Raw genomic sequence first — 23,150 nt, 5'->3', positions numbered from 1 at the left:
CCTCCCAATACTGAGTGTCCAGGTTAACACTGTTCTATTCACATATCTACACATATTCAAATGTACCTTTTCCATTAATTAGCCTCAGCCTTCTTCCTCCCTTCCCCTTCTTTCTGGCTTTGCTGAGGTTTCCCCTCCATTATCTGGAGTCCCTCTGGTATCCCTAATACTCCCTAGTTTGAGCATATTAGGCTCATAAAAACATATGTTCCTTCTCTTTCTTTGCTTGGCTGATCTCACTTAACATAATGTTCTCCAGGTCTTTCCATCTTGCAAATGACACGATATTGTTCTTCTTTATTGCTGAGTAGAATTCCATTGTGCATATATCCCATAATTTCACAATCTGTGCATCAGCGGTGGTGGTGGTCTTTCCCCTCTGCCAAAAGAAGGGCCCTCCCCCTCGCCCCGGAGAGATGGAGGAGGAGCGAGGCGCTCTGGGTCCCTGCTCTCCCCAGAGGAGCTGGGGCCTCGCTCACTGTTTGAAGTGAGGCCAAGTCTTGATGATGTCGTACAGAGCCTGCCCAGGGGACAGAATGTCGACCACATCACTGTGGCCCACCAGGAGATAGTTGGGGGCCAGATACCCCTTGACCACAGCACACTGGATCAGGTCCTGGGCTGCCTCCAGCGCGGCCGCATTTGGAGGTTTCTCTGCAAAACACGTTTATCCCATGAAGCGTTAGGGTCTCGGGGTCATTTGCTTATGGCGGGGACAAGCACCCCGATTCCAGTCTTTCCACTTTCTCTCCTCCCCACTCCCTCTCGACGTCACTCTAGCCAACATATTTCTGTGAAAGATGGCAGTCAGATAGGAAAAGAAGACAAGGCCACTTTCTCCCCGTTCCTCCAGGCCAAAGTTTTTTCCAGGGAGTTAAAACCAGCCCTGGGGTAGCACGCCTGCATGACCCCAACACTTCTAAGGAGTCCGGAGCAGGTACAGCACCGCCGCCTGTCCCACAGCTGTGCCGTAGCCACGGCGATGCGCCCCACTGTTGTTGCCATGGTTACCAAGGGAGAAGGCAATGTGCCCACTGAGCCAAGAAGGCGCCGGAGTCTACACATGATTTATTTTCTCCCTTGCCCGGGCTTGCCTTGGACATGCATATAAATTGACATGGGGCGGCGGCTGGGTAAATCAGGAGTAAAGGCTCTGTCTGGGACAGTCATTCTGTACCGAGAGCCTCTTTCAAGTACCCACTGGTCCTGGCGAGCATCACGATGCATCCCTGGGCGCCATGTTTCCGGAACATTCCCCACGTGGTATTCCATCACCCACACCCTATGCCCATGCTCACTCCTTACCTACAAAGTTGCCTATGAAAGCAATTCCCAGAGCAATGTCGTTGTATCCGTAGGTGTGCGAGCCTTGGATAGACCAGCCAACTCCTTCGTACATGCCACCATCCTGGCCCACCAGGAAGCTAGGAAAACAGAGGTCGCTCTGGGGAGCAGAACTGGCCTCGTCTGCTCCTTCAATTATGCATTCATTCATTCATTCATTCATTCCACAGTGACTGAGTGTCTCTTATGTGCCAATGTGCACAGAGGACAAAAGGGAAAAAGCGATCCTAGCCGGGCGTGGTGGCGCACGCTTGTAATCCAGGCATTCGGGAGGCTGAGACCGGAGGATCGCCGTTCGCGGACAGCCTCAGCTACTTAGTGAGGCCCTTTGCAACTCAGTGAGACCCTGTTTCAAAATAAAGAATAAAAAAATTGGGCAGGGGGTGTAGCCCGGAGGTCAAATGCCTCTGGGTTCCATCCCCAGACCTGCCAAAATAAAAATAAAAATAAATAAAAAACACTAGCCACTGCAGTGTGCACCTGTCCACACAGTGTCTCTGAATCTGACCCTCCGACTCACTAGTGACCTTCTTGACACAATACTGCAGGCACTTGTTTTACCTATGGAATGGACTGAAATGCCGGCCATGCTTTTTTTTTTTTTTTTTTTCAGTACTAGTGATAGAACCAGGGGCATTCTACCTCTGAGCAACACCCCCAACCCGATTTTGTATTCTTTATTTTGAAGCAGGGTCTCACTGAGTTGCAGAGGGCCTCACTAAGTAGCTGAGGCTGTCCGCGAACCGCGATCCTCCTGTCTCAGCCTCCCAAATGCTGGGATTACAAACGTACACCACCACGCCCGGCTTGCAAACAAGTTTAAATGAACCCTTTACCTTTTGCCGTCTCCCCAACCAAACTAGACATTATGGTGAACACTTCCCTCTCCCATCCACCCACAATAATCACGGCTTGCCAATTTGTGTCTCCGATTAAGCTTTATAATTTCCCCCTTTCCCAGCTAAGTGCCACAATCCTGCTCCAAACTACTGGATTATTCCAATAGCTCCCTTGCCCATAATTTTTATCTCCTTTAATCCATTGTTGTTGTTGTGATTTTTTGTTTTTTGTTTTTTTTTTGGTTTTTTGTTTTTTGGGTGGGTTTTTTTGTTTGTTTGTTTGTTTGTTTGTTTGTTTGGTACTGGGGATGGAGTCCAGGGACATGCTACTTCCGAGCTACACCCCCAGTCCTACTTTTTATTCTTTACTTTGAAACAGGGTCTCATTGAGTTGCAAAGGGCCTCACTAAGTAGCTGAGGCTTTCCGCAAACACGATCTACCTGTCTCAGCCTCCCAAATGCTGGGATTACAAGCATGTGTCACAACACCTGGCTTCAATCCATTTTTTTATTCTTTCTTTTGTAATGGGGTATTAAACCCAGGGGTATTTTACCTCTGAGCTAAACCCCTATCCCTGTTTATTTTTTATTTGTAAACATGTTCCTGCTAACTTGCTAAGGGTCTCACTAAATTGTTGAGACTGGCCTCAAACCTGCAATCCTCCAGTCTCAGCCTCCCAAGTACTAGGATGACAGGTATACGCCCCATGCCTGACTTGAACACTTTTATAACGCCTTTCTTTCAAAGTCTTTCCCAGCCACTTTGGAGAAGATGCTCAAGAGAGATACCCACCCTATCTCTGAACAATACTCAATCCAAAGTGTTAATAAGAGTAAAATAGGGTGCCTTTCGTAAGGAGCCTGACACCAGAAAAGGCTCAATAATAAATATTGCTGAGGCATGTGGCAAGCCCCTGACACCTGTTAACTCATCCCTGTCCCCAGCCTTCCAGTCCAGGGCCCTGAAGATAAACGGGTCCTGCCCCCCCCCCACTCCCACTTACTGGTAGCCGATGTCACAGAAGTCCAGCTTGTCCATGTGGTAGGACTGCGTGTCCCTCACGCGGCTCAGGCAGTCCATGGATACGTTGCAGCTGGTGCCGGCCGTGTGGATGATGATGGCGTATTTGGCTGGGAGTCTCATTCCTGGGCAGTGCGTCTCTCTGGCTTCCCAAGCAGACCGTGGGATGATGTTGGGGCAGCCTGAGATGAGGTGAAGACCAAGGAAATCAAGACTTGCCCTTGGCCCCTTTGTGAACAACCCCAGGCTGGCTTACACCCGGGTCTCTCCCCAGCGCCCGGCGCCCATGGGTGCATCCACACTTGAACCTGTCTGTAGAGTGGGAGGAGGACCATCTGAGTCAGGTCACTGGAGCCAAGGGACAGGGTTCTGAGAATGATAAATTAGTGTACAAGCAGAAAGGGTGGACTGTTGGTCAGACAGAGGCATGATCATTTTCAAAAGATCAAATACAAAGCCGGGGGTGATGGTGCGCATGTTTGTAATCCCAACATTTGGGAGGCTCCGCTACTTAGTGAGGCCCTTTGCAACTCAGTGAGACCCTGTTTCAAAATAAAGAATTAGAAAGTAAAGCTTCGGGTGTAGCTTAGAGGTAGAATGCCCCAGGGTTCCATCCCCAGTACCACAAAAAAAAAAAAAAAGATCAAATACATCTGCATGTTTATGGATCCTTTTTTTTTTTTTTTTTTTTTTTTTTTGTACTAGAGATGGAACCCAGGGGCTTTCTACCTCCGGGTTACACTCCCTGACCTATTTTATATTTTTATTTAGAAAGGGTCTCACTAAGTTGCTGAGAGCCTCATTAAGTTCCTGAGGCTTCGAACCTGCGCAATCCTCCTGTCTCATCCTCCCAAGTACTGGGATTACAAGCGTGCGCCACCACGCCAGGCAGACACATTTCAAATATCCATGCACTGTTTCGAACAAGACTGGTTCGCAAAAATCAGCTCATTCTTTAAACTGATCGCATACATATGGAAACCACTTGAAATGTACCCAAGAAAATTCCACAAATACTAAAGTACTATCATGATTGAAGGTGGAGCCAGTTTGGAAGCAGGAGAAACTGTTAAGAACAAGTCCCTGGGAATCATACTCTAGTGAGCTCCCAAGAAGGCCAGGGAAGTTTCCTCTCAGAACGCTCCAAATCTCAGCATCATGCCAGGCTAGAACACTCCCATCCCAATACAGCTGGGGCGAAGGGGGAAGAAGTTGAGGGACCAAGGGGCTTACCTTTCCGGGGCACTCCTGCATCCTGGGGGACCAGGCAGACCTCTTCTTTCAACAGAAGTGGCTGAATGTACCTGGGGGACAGGTGGCCCTTCTGGATGGCGTAGGAGACCAGGCCCTCTGCAGCGGATAGGGCGGCGGGGCTGGGACTACTACCTTAAAGAGGATCACACAGGCAAGGAGCTGTCAGTAAGGAGTTCCGATCAGGACCAGTCACCGAGAGGGAGATAAGATGACCGCCTGAGCCTGCATGGCTGGTGGATGGGGAGAGAGAAAACTGGTCCAAAGTACGGCCGGAGAGCCTATGACAGGAACAACTCGGACAGAGCTCTCAGCAGCCAGACTTCGTGGGTCCCACGTGAAGACTTTATTTATCTATCCACCAGGAGGAGGTAAAGGATCCTTGCAAAGAGAAGCTCACCTGCCCCAGCCAGGCATGCCCTAACGCAGGGAAAAAGTGGGCGTCACTAAGTGGCTACCGAGGTCGGGCACGTGGCAAGCCCCTGATATCTGTGTTCTCATCGTTCTCGTGAAAACCCTCTTAGATGAATGTGACCACTGCTGCAGTCATCAGCTGGGGACCCGGAAGGGGCTGGTTAGCCAGTCAGCTCTCACTTCTGCCCCCGCCCTCCTCTGTTTTGCCCTGGGCAGAGCAGAGGGGCTAGAAGCCTAAAAACTACATTCCCCAGGCATCTTTGCCCCCTGGCTCCTGCTTCCTCTCTCCCAGAGGAGGATGCTGGAAGAAGAGATGTGCTGTGCTTTGCTGCCTCTGACAGCTACAGCATCCGTGCCAGATGTCTTAAGACTCTGGAATCGATGGCAAGACCTGTGAGCTCAAGGCAAGTCCTTGGTGAATTCGGCGCTATCACAGAAGAACAGACCAGGGAAGAGGAAGAGGACAGAAAAATTGCACGCCATAGGATCCAAGGGAGAAAAGAGAAGGGTGGTCATCAGAGGAGACAGGTGTGGTGTAGGCAGAAAAGATAGGAGTGTTGAGTCTTGGCGGTGGAGGAAGAGCGCAGATACCATCTCTGCCAAGGGTCCCAGGGGAATGGCCCTCACCTATTTTACTGCCAAAAAAAGCGATGCCCAGGGAAACATTGTTGTAGCCTTTTATGTGCGTGGCTTGGATGTTCCAGCCAACACCTTCGTACACCCTGCCATCCTCCCCAACCAGGAAGCTGCCAGGCAAAGAAACATAGGGTTAGTGGCCGATCTCGGTAACAGAAAACATCTCGCTGATCTAAAAAGGTAAGCAGGCTAGAGGCTCATCACTAAGCACTATGTTTCAGTAATATTACACTGTGAGACAGGAAAACTAATTTATTTTTATTTATTTATTTTTGGTGGTACTGGGGCTGCCTTCTACCTCTGGGCTATACTCCCAGACCTATTTTATATTTTTTATTTGGAAACAGGGTCTCTTAAGCCAGCAGAGACTGGCTTCGAACCTGCATGATCCTCCTATCTCAGCCTCCCAAGCACGGGGATTACAAGTGTGCGCCACCACGCCCGGCTAGGAAAACTAATTTTAGACCTCTAAGACACAAGGGAATGTATTTCAGTGTCTGTTGTGACTTAGCTTGAGTGCATTTTCCTGAATCTCACCTTAGAAATACTCATTTGAGCTGCATGTGGTGGTGCGCAGCTGTAATTTCAGCACTTGGGAGGCTGAGACAGGAAGATCAGTTTGAGGTCAGGTCAACCACTTAGTGAGACCCTCAGCGACTTAGTGCGACCCTGTTTCAAAACACAAAAAATTAATAGGGCTTGGTGTGTAGCTCAGAGGCAGAATGCCCCTGTGTTCAATCCCCAGTACCAAAAATACATACATACAAACATACATACTCATTTGGTTCAAAGTGGAAGTTGACTGTGTGGTTCTCAAGGCCCTGAGAACATTAGCCCAACATTTTAAGAGCTGGAGAACTAATTCATTTATTTCTTTCCTTTCCTTTTTTTTTTTTTTTTTTTTTTTGGCTAGCCTCAAACCTGTGATCTTCCTGTCTCAGCCTCCCAAGTACTGAAATTTTGGGTGTGTGCCACCCCAACTGGCCCAGACGAGTATCTCTAAGGGAAGATTCAGGAAAATGTCTCCTGTCTTAGCCTCCCAGGCACTGAGATCACAGGTGTGTACCACCATACCTGGTCTGACCTCTTTTTTTTTTTTTAACTTTTATTTTGTGTGTGGTACTGGGGATGGAACTCAGGAGCATTCTACCTCCAAGCTACATCCCCAGCCCCATTTTTTATTCTTTATTTTGAAACAGAGTCTCACTGTGTTGCTGAGGCTGTCCGGGAACCGTGACCCTCCTGTCTCAGCCTCCCAAATGCTGGGATTACAAGCCTGTACCACCACGCCTGGCTTTAATTCACTTATTAACCCTTTAAACCACTATAAAAGTGACATAAATTAAGCCCAGAGAGGGGACATCAAGAAGCACCCTGACATGGCTAAGTTTGGACATGGGCCTTGGGTACCTGACCAGTCACTTACTTGAATGCCAGGTCGCACCAGCCTTGGGTGTAGACGGAATGGGACTGCAGGCCCCGCAGCACCTGGCTGCAGCCACTGGGCTCCTGGCACTCCATCCCCGGGAGCTGCTCCACAATGAGGAAGGTAGCAGGTGCACGCAGCGGGGCCCTGCAGGTGAGCAGCCTCGCCCCCCACTCCTTGCGGGAGACCATGGTGGGGGTGCCTGCGGGGGGAGACACCAGGATGGCATGGGCAGCGCCCTGCCTGACCCACTGGGGAGAGGCCTCCCCACCCACCGCCTCCCTTCTCACCTCCGCAGCCCCATCTGGGCTCAACAGCCACCCAGACTGTGCACGCGGCCTGGTAAGTCCACTGGCCTGGGAAGTCCACTGGCCTTGGCCTTGCTTCCCGACAAGCTCTCCTAGAATTTCCTTGGAGGACCAGTCCTGTCTACCTCCTCTCTGGCCCGCTTGATCTCTCTCCCTCTAGAAAGTATCCCAGGCTGCCCTGGGCTCTGAGTCAGTCAGTCTCTCTCTCTCTCTCTCTCTCTCTCTCTCTCTCTCTCTCTCTCTCTCTCTCTCTCCTCCAGTACTGGGGATGGAACCCAGGGGCATTCTACCTCCAAGTGACACTCCCAGCCCTATTTTGTATTCTTTATTTTAAAACAGGGTCTCACTGAGTTGCAAAAAGCCTTGCTAAGTAGCTGCAGCTGTCCACGAACCGTGATCCTCCTGTCTCAGTCTCCCAAATTGGATTATAAGTGTACGCTGCCACGTCCAGCTCTAAGCTGCCCCCTCTCTCTCTCTCTCTCTCTCTCTCTCTCTATATATATATATATATATATATATATATATATATATATATATATCTTCCAGGGATAGAACCCAGGGACATTCTACCTTTGAGCCCTATTTTTTAGTCTTTATTTTGAAACACAGTCTCACTGAGTTGCAAAGGGCCCCACTAAGTAGCTGAGGCTGTCCTCGAACTGCGATCCTCCAGTCTCAGCCTCCCAAATGCTGGGATTACAAGCGTGCGCCACCACGCCTGGCTCTGAGCTGCCATCTCTTGAAGCACAATAGCTGGATAAATTTTTCTCGCTGGCTTTGGCCCCTGGGCCTCTGCCAGTATCTTTGGGCTTTCGGAGAGTCTGAAGGAACCCTGCCAAATCTCCTCCAGCAGGGGCTCCAGAGCCTGCGGGGAGCTCCAGGCAGATACAGGCTAAATCTCTCTCTTCCAGCTGGAAACTCTCCAGGAGCAGGGCTCAAGACAACTAGGCAGGAGTGCAGGCTTCCAGAGCGCTCCCCTGCCCCTCCTCATCTTGGGGGCCCTCTGAGGGTGTGACGATTCAGAGGTGGGTATAGCTGGAGGAAATGGGAGGCTCTGAATGTCCCCGGGCCCCCTCCCCTCACTCTGCTGCTGGTGCTACCAGGTGAGAACGTATCCCTTCGTCATGTCTTCCCTCTTCATTTCTGCTTGGAGCTGGCCCGCTATTGGACTGAGCCTCTAAAAGTGTGAGCCAAATAAACCTTTCCTCTTCTAAATTGTGAATGGGAGGTACTTGTGTCACAGCGATGGAAAATCTAAGTAGAAGAGACAGATAAGATTTCCACTCTCACACCGGGGGCTGGGAGGTAGGGCACTTGTATTTTCTCCCTGGGTTTTCTCTCCCTCTCTGTTTCTCTTCCAGGGTTTTCTTTTCTTCTTTTCCTCTCCCTGGGCAAAGGAACCTGCCTTTGCCCGAGGACTTGGGACATTTCTGGAAGTCTCTTGCACGTGAGTCTTTTGAGATTTTTGAACCACGCCCACCCACTCCCAGACCAGCTATAATCAAGTCCTGAGAAACCCCAGGCAATTCCCAAGTCATCTCACCATTGCGCCCGTGCTGGATGAGCTGTGAGATGCTCACAAAGATATCCGTAAGCGTCTCCAAGATGCTTCCAGTTTGGGATTCTTCCCAGGAGAACTGGGGGACATTTCCTACAAAGGAGCATTGGTATTGGTTCTCAGAGAACACCCAGCCAGCAGGCTCAGAGGCAAAGGCCACACGTCTCTGCCCCACAGCCCACGGCCTTTCAGACTTCCACGCCCCAAACATCCTCTAGAAAAACGACACAGGAGAGCCACAGGCATCTCTGGTCTCAGCCTACATGTGCCTCCCGCATCTACCCCATAGATCCTCATCCTCTTGTGACCTCCTCCAATCCTCCCTTCCAGATTTTCTTTCTTCCATCTCTCTCTCTCTCTCCCTCCCTCCCTCCCTTCCTCTCTCTCTCTTTGCGGTAGTGGAGATAGAACCCAGGAGCATTCTACCTCCAAGATACACCCCCAGCCCTATTTTTTATTCATTATTTTTTAAACAGGGTCTCACTGAGTTGTAGAGGGCCTAAGTAGCTGAGGCTGTCCATGAACTGCGATCCTCCTGTCTCAGCCTCCAGAATGCTGGGATTACAAGCGTGCGCCACCACGCCTGGCAACTTTCTTTATTTTGAAACAGGATGATCTCATGAAGTTTCTGAGGGCCTCTATAAGTTGCCGAGGGTGGCCATGAACCTGCGAGCCTCCAGTCTCAGCCTCTCAAGTACTGGGATGAAAAGGATGCATTATTATGCCCAACTGGAGGGACCAGGATTTGAAGGGAGATCTATCTATCAACCCCAGAAGTGCTTGAAATTGCAAAGCTATGTTATCCTCAGCAAAGAGAGAACAGCAGGGGTGTTTCTGTTGTTCAACTTGAGGGCAGACATTTGTCGCTCACCAAACGCACTTCCAACACCAGGAAAGGACACGTACCCCAGGCCTGGTGACCCAGAGCAGAGAAGACAAGAAGCCAGATGAGCATCCTTACGTGGGCACAGGCACCGTCAGGGAGGATGGAGGTTGTAGACCTGGAAGGGCAGTGACCCTGGGAAGACATGAACAGTTAATACGACCAAGCTCCTCCCTCAGACAGAACACCTGCCAGCACCGCCTTGCTCTCCACACACCACGGGCTTCCTGAGGTCCAGCGCCTGGCTGAGACACCTCAGGGTGGCCCCGCACACCGCAGGTGCTCAGTACATGTGAGAATACTGATGCAGTGCCTAACCACCCCTCCCCCAGTTACCCTGTTACCCTGGGGAGCTCCTGGTCCCTCATATGAGAATTCCAGGGGAGATCAGAACAATGACTAAAACCCCTGAGTAGCTGTTACAAATAAACGTGGGAAGACCCGGGCGTGGTGGCACATGTTTATATTCCGAGCATTTGGGAGGCCAAGACAGGAGGATGGCGGTTCATGGACAGCCTCAGCTACTTAGCAAAGCCCTTCGCAACTCAGTAAGACCCTGTTTCAAAATAAAGAATAAAAATAGGGCTGGGGGTGTCACTCGGAGGTAGAATGCCCCTGGGTTCCATCCCCAGTACTAATTAATAATAATAATAATAATAATAATAATAATAATAATAAATAAACCCTGGGAAGTTATTTTTACATTTAGTAAGTGCAGTTTTACACTTAGTGATTACAAAATCCCTAGAAGGTAAATATTCTGAGCCCCATTTTTATAGATGACAGTGCCGATCTTGCCAGAGGCAGAATTAATGGTGTCCCTTACCCTGGCCCCAAATTGCAAACACGAGGGAGAAGGAAAGACTGGAGTCCTGGCTGGCAGGGCTGTGCAACCTTTACCCATACAAAAAAGAAATACTAGACCCAGGAAACACGTGAGACATAACAGGGGTTTGGCAGAAAAGGAAGAAATTGTGTAGCAGAAACCCCAAGACCCACAGCCTTAGCCAGAAAGATCAAAAGTTGCGGGTACCAAATTCATTTAGAAAAAATGGACTCGAGAGAACGTTTTCTTGTTGGGAAGAATTCAAGAGTGGGGATCTGGGAAACTTTCTCCGCCATGCTCACATTTTAACCCGATGGAGTCCAGCTCCTTCTTTGGGAGAGAGCTGCCAAAGCAAAACCTCAGACTCAGAAATACCTGTGGACCCTGCGGGGTCGCAGCCCGCCTCAGGCTGCAGCCCGCCGGCCTCTCATTGGCTGGCGCTCGCTCCTCCGCTCGGCCCCGCCCCTCCTGCGCCCTTCGCGCTCCCGGACACTAGAGGGCGCTCGCTCCCCGGGGCGCCGAGACCCGGGCTCCGCTTCCCAGGGACCAGAAGAAACACCTGCAGCCCCAGCAAAAGATGGAGAGCGAGGTCCGAGGCGCTGAGCCGGCTCCGTGCACAGCACTGAGAAGAACCCAGAGAAATCAGACTCGGGCTGAGCGCAGCTCGGGGCCCTCCCGGTGAATAAGCCCAGGCGCCTCCTCCCCGGGAAAGGACACAATTGCCCAACCCTCCCTGGGCTCCTTCCTGGTCCCCAGCCGACCTGGGGATGCCTGTGGGCGCCGGGGGACTTCCCGCCTGTGGACACAGATCCGGGCCAGGATTCTGAAAGCCGAGGACTGGGCTCAACACCGACACCCCCACCCTGCCCGTGCCCCCCGGGGGTCTCCAGCAGGAAGGAGGGAGACAAATAGACAGCCACGTTCCCCGTGAGCATCGTCAACCCTCTGCCAAAGGCTCCTGAGCTACAGCCGCTTGGAGTGGGGCTACTCAGGCTGGCAGTCCTAAAAGAAACCGCTGCTGGCTGGAGAGGACCCGAGAGCAGTCATGTGAGGCGGCCTGGTGGTGCACACTTGTAATCCCAGCACTTGGGAGGCTGAGACAGGAGGCCCGCAGGGTCAAGATCAGCCTCTGCAATTTAGCAAGTCTGCAATCTAGCAAGATTCTATTTCAGAACAAAAATAAAAAGGGCTGGGGGTGGCTCAGAGGTGGAATGCCACTGGTTTCAATCCCCAGTAACAACAACAACAACAACAACAACAACAACAACAACAACAACAACCATTATCTCCCACACACTAATGAGGGAGACCACACACTTGAGCTGGGAAGAGCTCCCCCTGTTGGCCTCTGGAGGAGGCACACTCGGTGAGCCCTGCCTTGTGGGGGGACCTTCAGGAAGGGACCTACAGCAATTGCTAGTGACCTTGGCCATATCTTCACGTGGGAATCTTGTTTCTCTTTACAATTCTGGGCGTTTCTCCATCTTAGTCAGTGGTCACACCCTTAAAATGAGCGCAGACTGTGAGCTCATCTTTGCAATCACAAATTTGGAAGAACTAAGGAGACTGTCTCACTCTGAAGAGAAGAAATCCAAATGGTAAAAGGGGTCGTAGCAACCCTAAAAGAGGAGAGCCCTGCGCCCCGTTACAAACCTTACGGATTCACTGGTTGAAAACCTGGGGCCAGACTGCTGCCACTAGCCCAGGTTTGTTTTCAGAGACAAAGACAGAAGTTTATATAGAAAAGTGGGAGATATATATTCAAGGAAGAACACCAGCCATTTCAAGGAGAGAGCAACTTTGGGGTCTTCACGGTCCTTTCATAGGAGACCCTGTGAGGGGTGGGAGGGGTACATAGCAGGGGTGATGGTCCAGCCCCTTTTTTGAATCCTCTCCTTTCATTGGTGGGTGCTGGGTGACACCCGGGCTTGAAAAACAGTCAGATTTGAGGGGATCCTTTGTTTACCCAGCAGCTCAGGAATTTCAGGTGGGAAGATAAGACATCAAGATTAAAAAAATGTGGCCTATTGAGGACTTTTGGCTAAGAAGGAGCTGACCCTGTAGGGTGAAGATAAGGATCGTGATGTTTCTAAATTTTATTTATTTATTTATTTATTTATTCATTCATTCATTCATTCATTCATTCATTTTATGGTCCTGGGGATGGAACCCAGGAGCTTTTCTACCTCCAGGCTACACTCCCAGACCTATTTTCTATTTTATTTGGAAACAGGATCTCACTGAGTTGCCGAGAGCCTCACTAAGTAGCTGAGGCTGGCTTCGAACCTGGGCGATCCTCATGTCTCAGCCTCCCAAGCAAGGGGATTACAAGTGTGCGCCACTACGCCCGGCAAGTTTCTAGATTTTAAAACTACAGCTTCTCCTTCCTTCCCAGTTGGTCTCCTTCGTACCTATTATTTTTTATTTTTCCATCCTACCTCATTGCCACCCTCTGAGACTTGGATCCCTTAGTCTTAAGGGTTGATGAAGGGCGAAAGTTCGTCTTGTGAAGCATCTTCAAGCTGACAGCGGACAAAGATCCTATATAGCCAGGGACCAGACATCTCATCCTAACTGACCTAAAGGAGAAGAGAGAAAAAGCCTCAGTTATTCAGTTGGGTTCTTCCCAGTCAGATCAGAAGCTTACATCGCTGAAGGACACCACCCTCAGGAAGGCGGTCTTTTTCCTGTGTGCCTGAAGATTTTGCTGCGCCCATGGTGCCATCCCAGACATCAGAGCTGCTGAGTCCACGTTCATAAGCCTGTTTATTTGATCAACAAAGCCATTCATCTGCTTTCAATGCTATTGCAGTCCCAGTGGGTGTCTCTAGGAAAAATTTGACATGTTAATGCATTGTACAATAACCCAGAGACATCTTTACCCTGAATCATCCACTGATTAGCATTTTAAACTGGAAGCCAGGTAACCAACCTTTTCTGGTTATATGGCACAAAGTCTGAACGCAGCAGGCAACAGAGAATATTGGTCACTATGACCCTGTCTAACCTTGATGTATTTTACTTATTTATTTATTTATTTATTGGCTATTGGTTCTACTGGGGATAGAACCCAGGAGCATTCTACCTTCAAGCTACACCATCAGCCCTATTTTTTTAATCTTTAATTTGAAACAGGGCCTCACTGAGTTGCAGAGGGCCTCACAAAGTGGCTGAGGCTGTTCACAAACCTCGATCCTCCTGTCTCAGCCTCCCAAATGCTGGGATTACAAGCATGCGCCACCACGCCCGGCCTCCGGATATATTTTAGTAAGAGTTACTACACAGTTCCTTCCACAGATAAAAATCATAGTTAATAGTTCTATTTCTCAATAAAAGCAATTAGGGTCACCAGATAGTCACTTTATGTAAATTATGTCAATCAAAATGTCACACATACAATAGCACTTTGAAGTCTTAATCTAATAATTAGGAGCCTCAACACCAAGGAGATGCAATACTTTGCTGTTTGTTTGCCTCACTCTCTGAAGAAACGCTCCCACTTGTAAAAGGAGGTGGCCGCGCAGTGACGGGCCAAGGAAGGGGCCTTGGTGAAGGGGCTGCAAGTCCTACCAGCCAACAGAACTCAAACCCAGACAGACCGCAGGTCACCACAAACCTTCCACTCAAGTCTACACCCCCCTGTTCACACTCACTCTGGACCCAGGTGGACGAGAACAAATGCTCACTCATATTCTGCTGAACTGTGAGCCCATCGCTGAGTACTCCTGGGGTCAGAGTGGCACCGGGGAGCTGATTCATTACAGCAAGAATCAAACTTTATTCTGTTTGGAGTTTGGGGTTTTGGGTTTTGGTTTGGGGGCTTTTTTTTAATTAACTATATCATGTGGTATCCAAATGATTGATGAGGTAAAGTTTCTTTTTATAAAAATATTGAAGCTGAAAATGATTCAGTTATGATATTGGCGTTTTGTCAGGATTTCTTGGTTTTTTTGTTTGTTTGTTTTTGCAGGGCTGGGGATGGAACCCAGGGGCATTCTGCCACCAAGCTACACCCCCAGCCCTATTTTTTATTCATTCTTTATTTTGAAACAGGGTTTCACTGAGTTGCAGAGGGCCTCGCTAAGTAGCTGAGGCTGTTCGCAAACTGCCGATCGTCCTGTCTCAGCTTCCCAAATGCTGGGATTACAAGCGTGTGCCACCATGCCCGGCTTGGGACTTTGTCAAATCTAATGAAATACTGGACATGACTATCAGTAGCTGCCATCAGCAAAGAGAAGGGTCAAGTGGACATTCAGACACTCAGACACTGTGTACCTCTTTTTTTTTTTTTTTCTGGAAGATCTGGGGATGGAACCCAGGGGCATTCTACCACCAAGCTACACCCCTCTGCCCGATTTTTTATTCTTTATTTGGAAACAGGGTCTCACTGAGTTGCAAAGGGGCTCACTAAGTAGCTGAGGCTGTCCACGAACCACGATCCTCCTGTCTCAGCCTCCCAAGTCCTGGGATCACAAGTGTGCGCCACCACGCCCGGTTGGAAAGTTTTGTTTTTTTGTTTTTTTGTTTTTTTAATGTTGCTGCCTCATAGAACAAATTGGAAAGTGTCCCTCTTCTATGAAAAAGAAGTTGTTTAAAACTGACACTATTTATATTTCTTATTTCATAGAATTTTCTAGTAGAACTGTCTTGGGCTGAAGTTTACTTGATTTTTTTTTTTTTTTTTTTTTTTTTTGGTGGTACTGGGGGTGGAACCCAGAGGCTTTCTACCTCCGGGCTATACTCCCAGACCTTTTTTATATTTTATTTGGAAACAGGGTCTCACTAATTTGCTGAAAGCCTCACTTAAGTAGCTGAGGCTGGCTTCGAACCTGTGCGATCCTCCTGTCTCAGCCTCCCAAGCACAGGGATTACAAGCATGCGCCACCACGCCTGGCTTGATTGTTTTTTAATTATAGGAGGATATGAATTACAGGTGCCATTTCTTTAATAGTTATAGAACAGTTCGGGTTTTCTGGTTTTGGGGGGGGTTTTGTTGTTGTTTGCGTGTGTGTGTGTGTGTGTGTGTGTGTGTGTGTGTGTGTGTTACTGGAGATGGAAACCAGGGGCATTCTACCTCTGAGCTACACCCCCTGCCCTATTTTTTTATTCTTTATTTTGAAACAGGGTCTCACTGCATTGCAAAGGGCCTCACTAAGTAGCCGAGGCTGGCCGCGAACCGTGATCCTCCAGTCTCAGCCTCCCAAATGCTGGGATTTCAAGCGTGCGCCACCACACCCTGCTGATACATATAAATTTTAAAGAAAGAAGCAAAAAGAAAAAAAAACTAGTTGATATATAACCAATGTTTAAAATTTTTAAATGTATAAATTGAGGCATTTGGTGGGTAAGACTGTTGGAGGACTAAAATATAAGGTGTATTGCATCTTAGCAGTGATTTGTATCCACAATCTTATTTCCAAAAAACATACGTCTGCCAGGGCTTTAAAAACCATCACTTAAATTACCAGTAAAGTATAACATATGCAAATATAACAAAATCACTTCTACAGTGAGAGACAATACTCCAATCCTATGAATACTAGTCATAGAAAACTAACTAGGGTTTTGTTATTTTTTAAGTCTTTTTTTTTTTTTTTTTGTCTAGGTAGTCAGCCTGCGCTTAAATATCAATTTAATTTTCTCCAGATTCCAAAAGTACCTACACAATCCATGCAGTTTTACCATTTTTAATATATTATGGAATATTATACACAGTAAGGCATTTCCGTGTCATTTATAACCAAGTTGCTGTCCATCCAAAAATGTTTGCACATCAATAAAGATGTATGAGAACTTAGGAACAAGAGTCTTCTCACTGTTATATAAAAATAACCACGGTGAATAATCCTTGTGCAATATTTACTCCATTGTCTTGTTTCCAGCAACCGTGACAAGCTATAAAAGTATTTCAGCGTTGGTGAGGAGATCTTGATTGCTGCTGGCAGAAGTATTAACAGTTCCTATCCCTGGAACAGAACCTTGTTGATTATTTGCAATATTTCTTTTTCCTCCTGCAATAATCAAAGTATCATCTCGCCCAGCTCCCACAGATGCTAGTACCATACCGATAGAGTGGATAACTTTTTATTCTATTTATTTATTTATTTATTTGTTTGTTTATTTATTTATTTTGGTGGTACTGGGGTTCCTGGAAGCCCTTCTACCTCCGGGCTACACTCCCAGACCTATTTTATATTTTTGAAACAGGGTCTCTTATGCCAGCGCGGCTGGCTTCGAACCTGCGCGATCCTCCTGTCTCCGCCTCCCAAGCGCGGGGATTACAGGCGTGCGCCACCACGCCCGGCTGATAACGTTTTATTTTGATGTGTTTTAATACGTGTGGCAAGGTGGTCACTACTCGTTAAGCGTTTTGAACATTATGGAGAAACAACTTTTTTCTCACTTGTACATGTTCTTCTGTGCCTCTGTAATTCGTCACTTGCAGTAAATCTTTTACCAGAAAACATCCAGTTATAAATAAATAAAAGGGCGCTCTCCAGAAGGCCAGTGCAGATCTCAGATGTGAGGTTTCCCCAAGACTTTACCACATCCTTGCTATCTGACGAATGTGTTGCTTTTTATCCCCCCAACATGGTTACCTCTCCCACCACCTTCTTGACAGTTGGGATAGGTGCAAGCTAACCTCCAAAGTCTTTTTCCTTCTTCATGCTGTTGGTCCTCTCCATCATCTACCACCTGGTGATTGGTATTCAATGTAGAATCGCCATTCAGCTGCCAGTGTTTGGGATCAGGTTCTTCTCCCTTGATCCTAATATCTGCAGGACTCTCAGCATTCTCTCCCAAATGCAGCTGTATGCCAGTAGGACCTGTAGAGTTTACTGCAACTGTCTGTAGATTTGGCAACTGACCAGGGCTTAGACTAACTGGAGTTGAAGTCGAGGCTCCACCTGCAGCAACTTGCCCAAGCCTGAGCTGTCTGAAGAGGCTTCAAAGTTATCCCGTGGGCAGCAGTATTCTGTATTTGCAAATTCTGCAAGTTCTGGACCCCCTTGTACTTAAAATGTTTGCCGAGTCATCTGTCCAGAAAAAGTCACCGTCTGTGCCTGAATTTAAAAGGCTCTAGGAAGCCGGGCGTGGTGGCGCACGCTGTGATCCCAGCATTCGGGAGGCTGAGACAGGAGGATCTCTGTTCAAGGACAGCCTCAGCTACTTAGTGAGGCCCTCTGCAACTCAGTGAGACCCGGTTTCAAAATAAAGAATAAAAAATAAGGGCTGGGGGTGTAGAATGCCCCTGGGTTCCATCCCCGGTACCACACACACACACAAAAAAAAAAAGAGTTTCCAGGATTCAGCTGCAACTGAAGATTTTGCAAAGCCTGTTGTGATATATTTTGACCACTGGCTTGCACACCGTGGACTGTGTGTGGGGTAATACCTTGCACAATTTGGGCTTGACTGGGTGGCTGCTGGGACTCTCAAGGCTGTAGATGTCACGCAACAGGCTGTGCTGTAGAAACCTGAATATTCTGAGCCTGTGTCCCTTCAGAAACAGGCAGTTGGATATAATTTCCCTGAAGATCTGAAGAATTGATTTGCCCGCTAGAAATAGTCAAGCTATTTGTGTTTTGTTGTGATATACCTGTACTATATTGTAACAGGCAACTGTGATGGAGAGGATGTTGGCACAAATGAATCTGTATCGGTATTCACTTCATTAATATCAGGTATTCACTTCATTAATATCAGGAGAAACCCGCTCACCAGTCCTTTCTTTTTTTTAATTTAATTTAATTTAATTTTTTATTGGTGCAATGTATTCATACACCATAATGGTATAAAGAAAATACTTTTGTAGACATACATGCACACATCGCCCAGTCAGCCCCCACCCGATCCCCACCCCGTTCCCTCCCCATCCCTCCTTCCCATGCTTGGCTTAGTGGTTGACATCTAGTTTTATAGCAATTTATCCAATATTAGCAATGATAATCTCACAAAACAGTTTCATTTGTCTGATACCAAGCTTTTGATGACTAAAAGATAACAGTTCAATATTTCTTTTTGCTTTCTTTCTTACCAGAGAATATTTTTTTCTTTTCTTTTCTTTTTTAGGTGAAGCTATCATACATTTATTTATTTATTTTTCAGAAAAAATCTATCCTGATATGGAATATGGACTCTAGATACCCAAAACAATCTCAAAGAAGAACAAAGCTAGAAGATGTATATTTTCTGATTTCAAACCATATAAAGCTACAATAATTGAAATGGTATAGTACAGTTCTAAAGGCAGATATATAAACCATTGGAGTTAAATAAAAGCCTAGAGATAAATTCTTCCATATATTGTCAAGTTATTTTTGACAAGGTTTCCACGAACATTTGGTGGAGGAAATACTAATCTTTTAACTAAATATTGATGAAAAATAATAATTACATGAAAAAGAATAAAATTGGACCCTTACCTAACACATATACAAATATTAACTCAAAATATATAAAAGACCTAAATATAAATCTTAATACTATAAACTTTTAGAAGAAAATCTGGGTCATAAAACCTCACAACACTGAAATTGGCAGTGATTTCTTGGATATGATTTCAGTGGCACAGGCAACAAAAGGGTAAACTCCCTAAAAAATAAAAAAATATATTGTATACCCAAAGACAATGTAAACAGAGTTAAAAGTTACTGATAGAATGGGATAAAATATTTCCAAATGCTATATCTGAAGGTATATTAATATTCCAACTAGAAATCCTAGAAATTAACAACAACAAAGGCAAACAATACAATTTAGAGATAGGTAGAAGACTAACATAAATAATGAATCTCCACAGATAACCAATCTTAGTTGTCTGTTGGATGGAAAATCTTGTTTCTCTGGTTCTGGTGTGTGTTACCTATTTCTTCTTTATAGTTAATCTCTTTGAGTATTTTCTCTAGTGCTGGTTTTGAAGACATAAATTCCTTCAGTTTCTGTTTGTCATGGAAGCTTCTTATTTCCCCATCTAATTTGATAGAAAGTTTTGCTGGGTAGGAAATTTTTGGCTGGAAGTTGTTTTCTTTCAGAGTTTGGAATATGTTACTCCAAGCCCTTCTGGCTCTCATGACTTGGTTTGGGAAGTCTGAAGTGATTCTAATTGGTTTGCCTCTGAATGTCACTTGGCCCTTTGTTTTTGTTGCCTTTAAGAAAGATTCTCTGCTTGGCTTCCACATTGGTCATTTTGACACTTATGTGGCGTGGGGATCCTCTTCTCTCATCCTGTCTAAAGGGGATTCTATAAGTTTCCTGGACCTGTGTATTGACCTCTTGCTCTATGTTTGGAAAATTTTCTGCTATTACTTCCTTGAAGAGATTGTTGATCCCTTTGGTTTCACCTTCTTTTCCCTCCTCTATTCCAATTATTCTTAGGTTAGCTCTCTTAAAATGGACCCATATTTCTTCAATGTCAGATTCCTGCTGTCAGATTTTTTTTTCTAAATTAGAAACTATGTGTTCATTTTTTGAATGATCATCTTCTAGGAGCGAGATTCTATTCTCCATGTGGTCTAATCGGTTGTTTGTACTTTGAATTGAGGCCTTTACTTCATTGATTGCATCCTTTATCTCTTTTTGGCTCTCTCTGAATTCTTTTCGAAACACCTCTATTATTTTTACAGTTATTTTCCTGATTTGATCTTCTATAAATCTCTGAATTTCTGTTTTATCAGGTTCTGATGTTGTGGGCTTGTGGGCATTCATTGCTCCATTGTTATTCCTCTTTCCCATGATTTCAGAAGTTTGTGCCTTCTCTGGGTTCTTCCCTGGGTCACTATGACTTCACTTAAGGTGCTGTGGATCTCGAGTCTGTGGTATCTCAGATCCCACTACTCCTTTACTGGGTTGTATCACAGAGTCTCAGACCCTGGGAGTCAATCGAGGCTGCTTTAGACCATGGGGGGTGCCAGGTTGGGCGTTCTCCTATGGTGTAATATCTCTGCCACCACCATTCCCCCACTGGGTCAAGTCCCTGGGAGTACAGTACTGGGATTTCTCCTCTAGGGGCCCCAATTTGACTCACTTTTGAGTGCGCAGATGGAGCTGTCGTGGACTCAGTGAATTCGCTGCTGCTGCCACCGGTAGCAATATGGCGCCGCTGCTGCGCCCTCGGCCGTGAGGCTGGCGTATTTCTTTTCTGTTTTTGAATTCCACTCTGAGTCCCTGTAGGGTGCGCTGAGCCCAGCCCCTGGGAGCTTTAGATGCTCCCTGCGCTGAGAAATCTGCCGAATCCCGCCCGGCTGTTCCGCATAGGCTCACCTCGGCTCACTGTCCGCCGCTCCTCTCTGGAGCTTGGTAGGCTGTTAAGTGTGTTGGTCTGGTGCCATCCGGTGAACTCGCCGCTGCCGCCAGCAGTAAGGTGCTGCTGCCGCGTTCTCGGGCATGAGGCCGGCGTATCTCCTCTCTGGTTTCTGAGCCCCGTTATGAGTTCCCTTCCTCTCTGGAGCCTGGTGCTGCAAGGCAAAATGGCGCCCGCCGCTTCACGCCGTGGCTCCGGCTGCAGCACTGCAGTCTGGTTTCTGGTGTCTTGTTTTTCCAGCCCTCTTTTTCTCTGTCCCTTAAAATTACATTTTTTGTTTCTCTGCTGATGGTGTTTTCTGGCTATGAAAGGCGCTGATTTTGTGGTAATAGAGATTGGTTGTTAGCGGGGCTCGTAAGCCCCATTTTGCTCCGTCGCCATCTTCCCGGAAGTCCTCTCACCAGTCCTTTCTGAATTGTCTGAACTATCTATCCATCGTTTGTCCTGTGTTTATCAAATGTCCATCAGCATGAAAGCCCGCAGTCATTGCCTGAGAACTGCCCAAGAGTCCCAAAGAATCCAGACCGACTCTACTGACAGCACAAAGGTAATATTTCCTGGCAGACCAAGAGGCACCTTAGTAAGTGCTTGGGTTTGGCCAGGAGATGAACCACCAGTTGCAACTCCCTGAACCTGGACGTGACCTGTCTGTGGGATGAGATTCTGAATATTAGCAGGAGGTGTTCCAGAGACAAGTATGGTCCGATTAAAGCCAGGACTAATCTGAATTGGGCTGCTTTCTTGATTTTTACCCCCATTATCTGAAGAGCCTGTGAGAACAGTCTGAACCTGCTGATCATCTCTTGACTGAATCTGTGGTGTTACTTTTTTTTTTTTTTTTTAGTTGAAATATCACCTCTTCTTTTTTATTTTATTTTTTATTTTTATGTGGCTCGTATTGAAAATGGCATACATTCAGACGGTGCTTGGTACCCTCTTCCCCCACTTCCCCTTCCCCCTCCCAACAGTGAGTGTCCAGGTTGACCATACTATATTCACACTTTTACACATATTCGGATGTAGCCCCTCCATCAATCAACCTCAGCCTTCTTCCTCTATCCTTCCATTCTAGCTTGGCTGAGGTTTCCCCTCCATTATCCAAAGATTTGTAGGATGAATTCAACCCCAGTGTGAGGTGTTAAGAGGGTGGAAACTGACTCTATGTGTTAAGAGGTGGGGTTTTAGCCGGGCGTGGTGGCGCACGCTTGTAATCCCAGCATTCTGGAGGCTGAGACCTGGAGGATCGCGGTTCGCAGACAGCCTCAGCTACTTAGTGAGGCCCTCTGCAACTCAGTGAGACCCGGTTTCAAAATAAAGAATAAAAATTAGGGCAGGGGGTGTAGCCTGGAGGTCAAATACCCCTGGGTTCCATCCCCAGGCCCGCAAAAAAAAAAAAAAAAAAGAGGTGGGGTCTCTAAAGTGGGGAAAGATCGGGATTAGGTAAGGTCATCAGAGATGAGCCCTCAGGACTAGATACTGGTGGCTACAGAAGAAGAGAGATCAGAGGATGCAGCCATATATTCCAGAATATGAGTATTTTTTACAGTAAGATGTGACGTGCTGTGTTCCTTATGGTGAGGGCCAACTCTGCCTGAGGCCCAATATACAGTTTTATCCTGAGCAAACAATACTGATGAATATAAGATCATCCCATTAAGAAGAAGGAAGGGAGTTTCTCCCTTGAAGGGTACAGTGAACATCTTGGCGACTGAGGAGAGGAGTCAAGTGGTAACACCTGATCTGAGAAGTCAATTAAAGAAGCTGCTGAGCAGACAAAGGAGGCTCATCCTAGAAAATGGCCTCAAACAAAATCAACAGGACAGACCACACCGTTCATTTTATTCCTTGGATTTGTCCCTCCCGTTTTCTTTGTACTCTCTTTCCATTTTCACAGACCAAAACCAAGAGCAAACAACATCCCATGTACTTCTGCCAGGCAGGATGAAGAGCCCAGGGTGCGGGCTGCAGGACACCGGGGCTCCGGGTCCTCGCTCTGCCAGCGTCCAGCTGGGCCCAGCCAGGCACCGGCACCGGCAGCTCACACGTGGCCCCTGCCCTTGGGGAGCCCTGGGGGAGAGGGACAGGGACAGAGGACCCTAGAGCCACAGCACCCATTACAAAAAAAAAAAAAATCCACAAGAGCCAGATCTGAGCCTCACGCTGGGAAGGAACAGAACAGAGAGCATGCTGGTGGGTCAGGGCGCTGTCCAGGAGGGCTTCCCAGAGAGCAGAGGAAACTGAGCTGGTGAACCGGGATGGGGTCCATTCGTCCATCTATGCGTCCAACAAACATCTAAACCTGCTAAACTCCAGACAGTAGCCAGGCGTGGTGGCGCACGCT

At 47.3% G+C, this 23,150-nt stretch overlaps 1 protein-coding gene and 1 pseudogene across 2 annotated transcripts; both read right to left on the bottom strand.

Annotated features, from left to right (window-relative positions):
- Positions 1 to 475: 475 nt before the first annotated feature.
- Positions 476 to 9,752, bottom strand: PGLYRP3 (peptidoglycan recognition protein 3; the record flags this gene model as incomplete). Its single annotated transcript, XM_080691590.1, has 8 exons — positions 476 to 654; positions 1,306 to 1,424; positions 3,188 to 3,386; positions 4,438 to 4,590; positions 5,497 to 5,615; positions 6,932 to 7,133; positions 8,783 to 9,011; positions 9,669 to 9,752. 8 exons carry the CDS (start codon positions 9,750 to 9,752, stop codon positions 476 to 478), a joined length of 1,284 nt encoding a protein of 427 aa, XP_080547716.1.
- A 1,158-nt stretch (positions 9,753 to 10,910) lies between these two features.
- On the bottom strand, positions 10,911 to 23,083 carry LOC308260281 (transcription factor Sp3-like; annotated as a pseudogene). The gene is made up of 7 exons: positions 22,969 to 23,083; positions 22,737 to 22,816; positions 21,211 to 21,598; positions 17,790 to 18,191; positions 16,819 to 17,570; positions 11,268 to 11,329; positions 10,911 to 11,065 (listed from the first exon to the last, which is right to left on the bottom strand). The product of its transcript is annotated as a transcription factor Sp3-like (transcript).
- Positions 23,084 to 23,150: the final 67 nt, after the last annotated feature.

This window comes from Muscardinus avellanarius (genome assembly GCF_963383645.1).
Source record: "Muscardinus avellanarius genome assembly, chromosome: 3".
Lineage (NCBI taxonomy): Eukaryota > Metazoa > Chordata > Mammalia > Rodentia > Gliridae > Muscardinus > Muscardinus avellanarius.
This window is presented reverse-complemented; position numbering and strand designations above follow the sequence as displayed.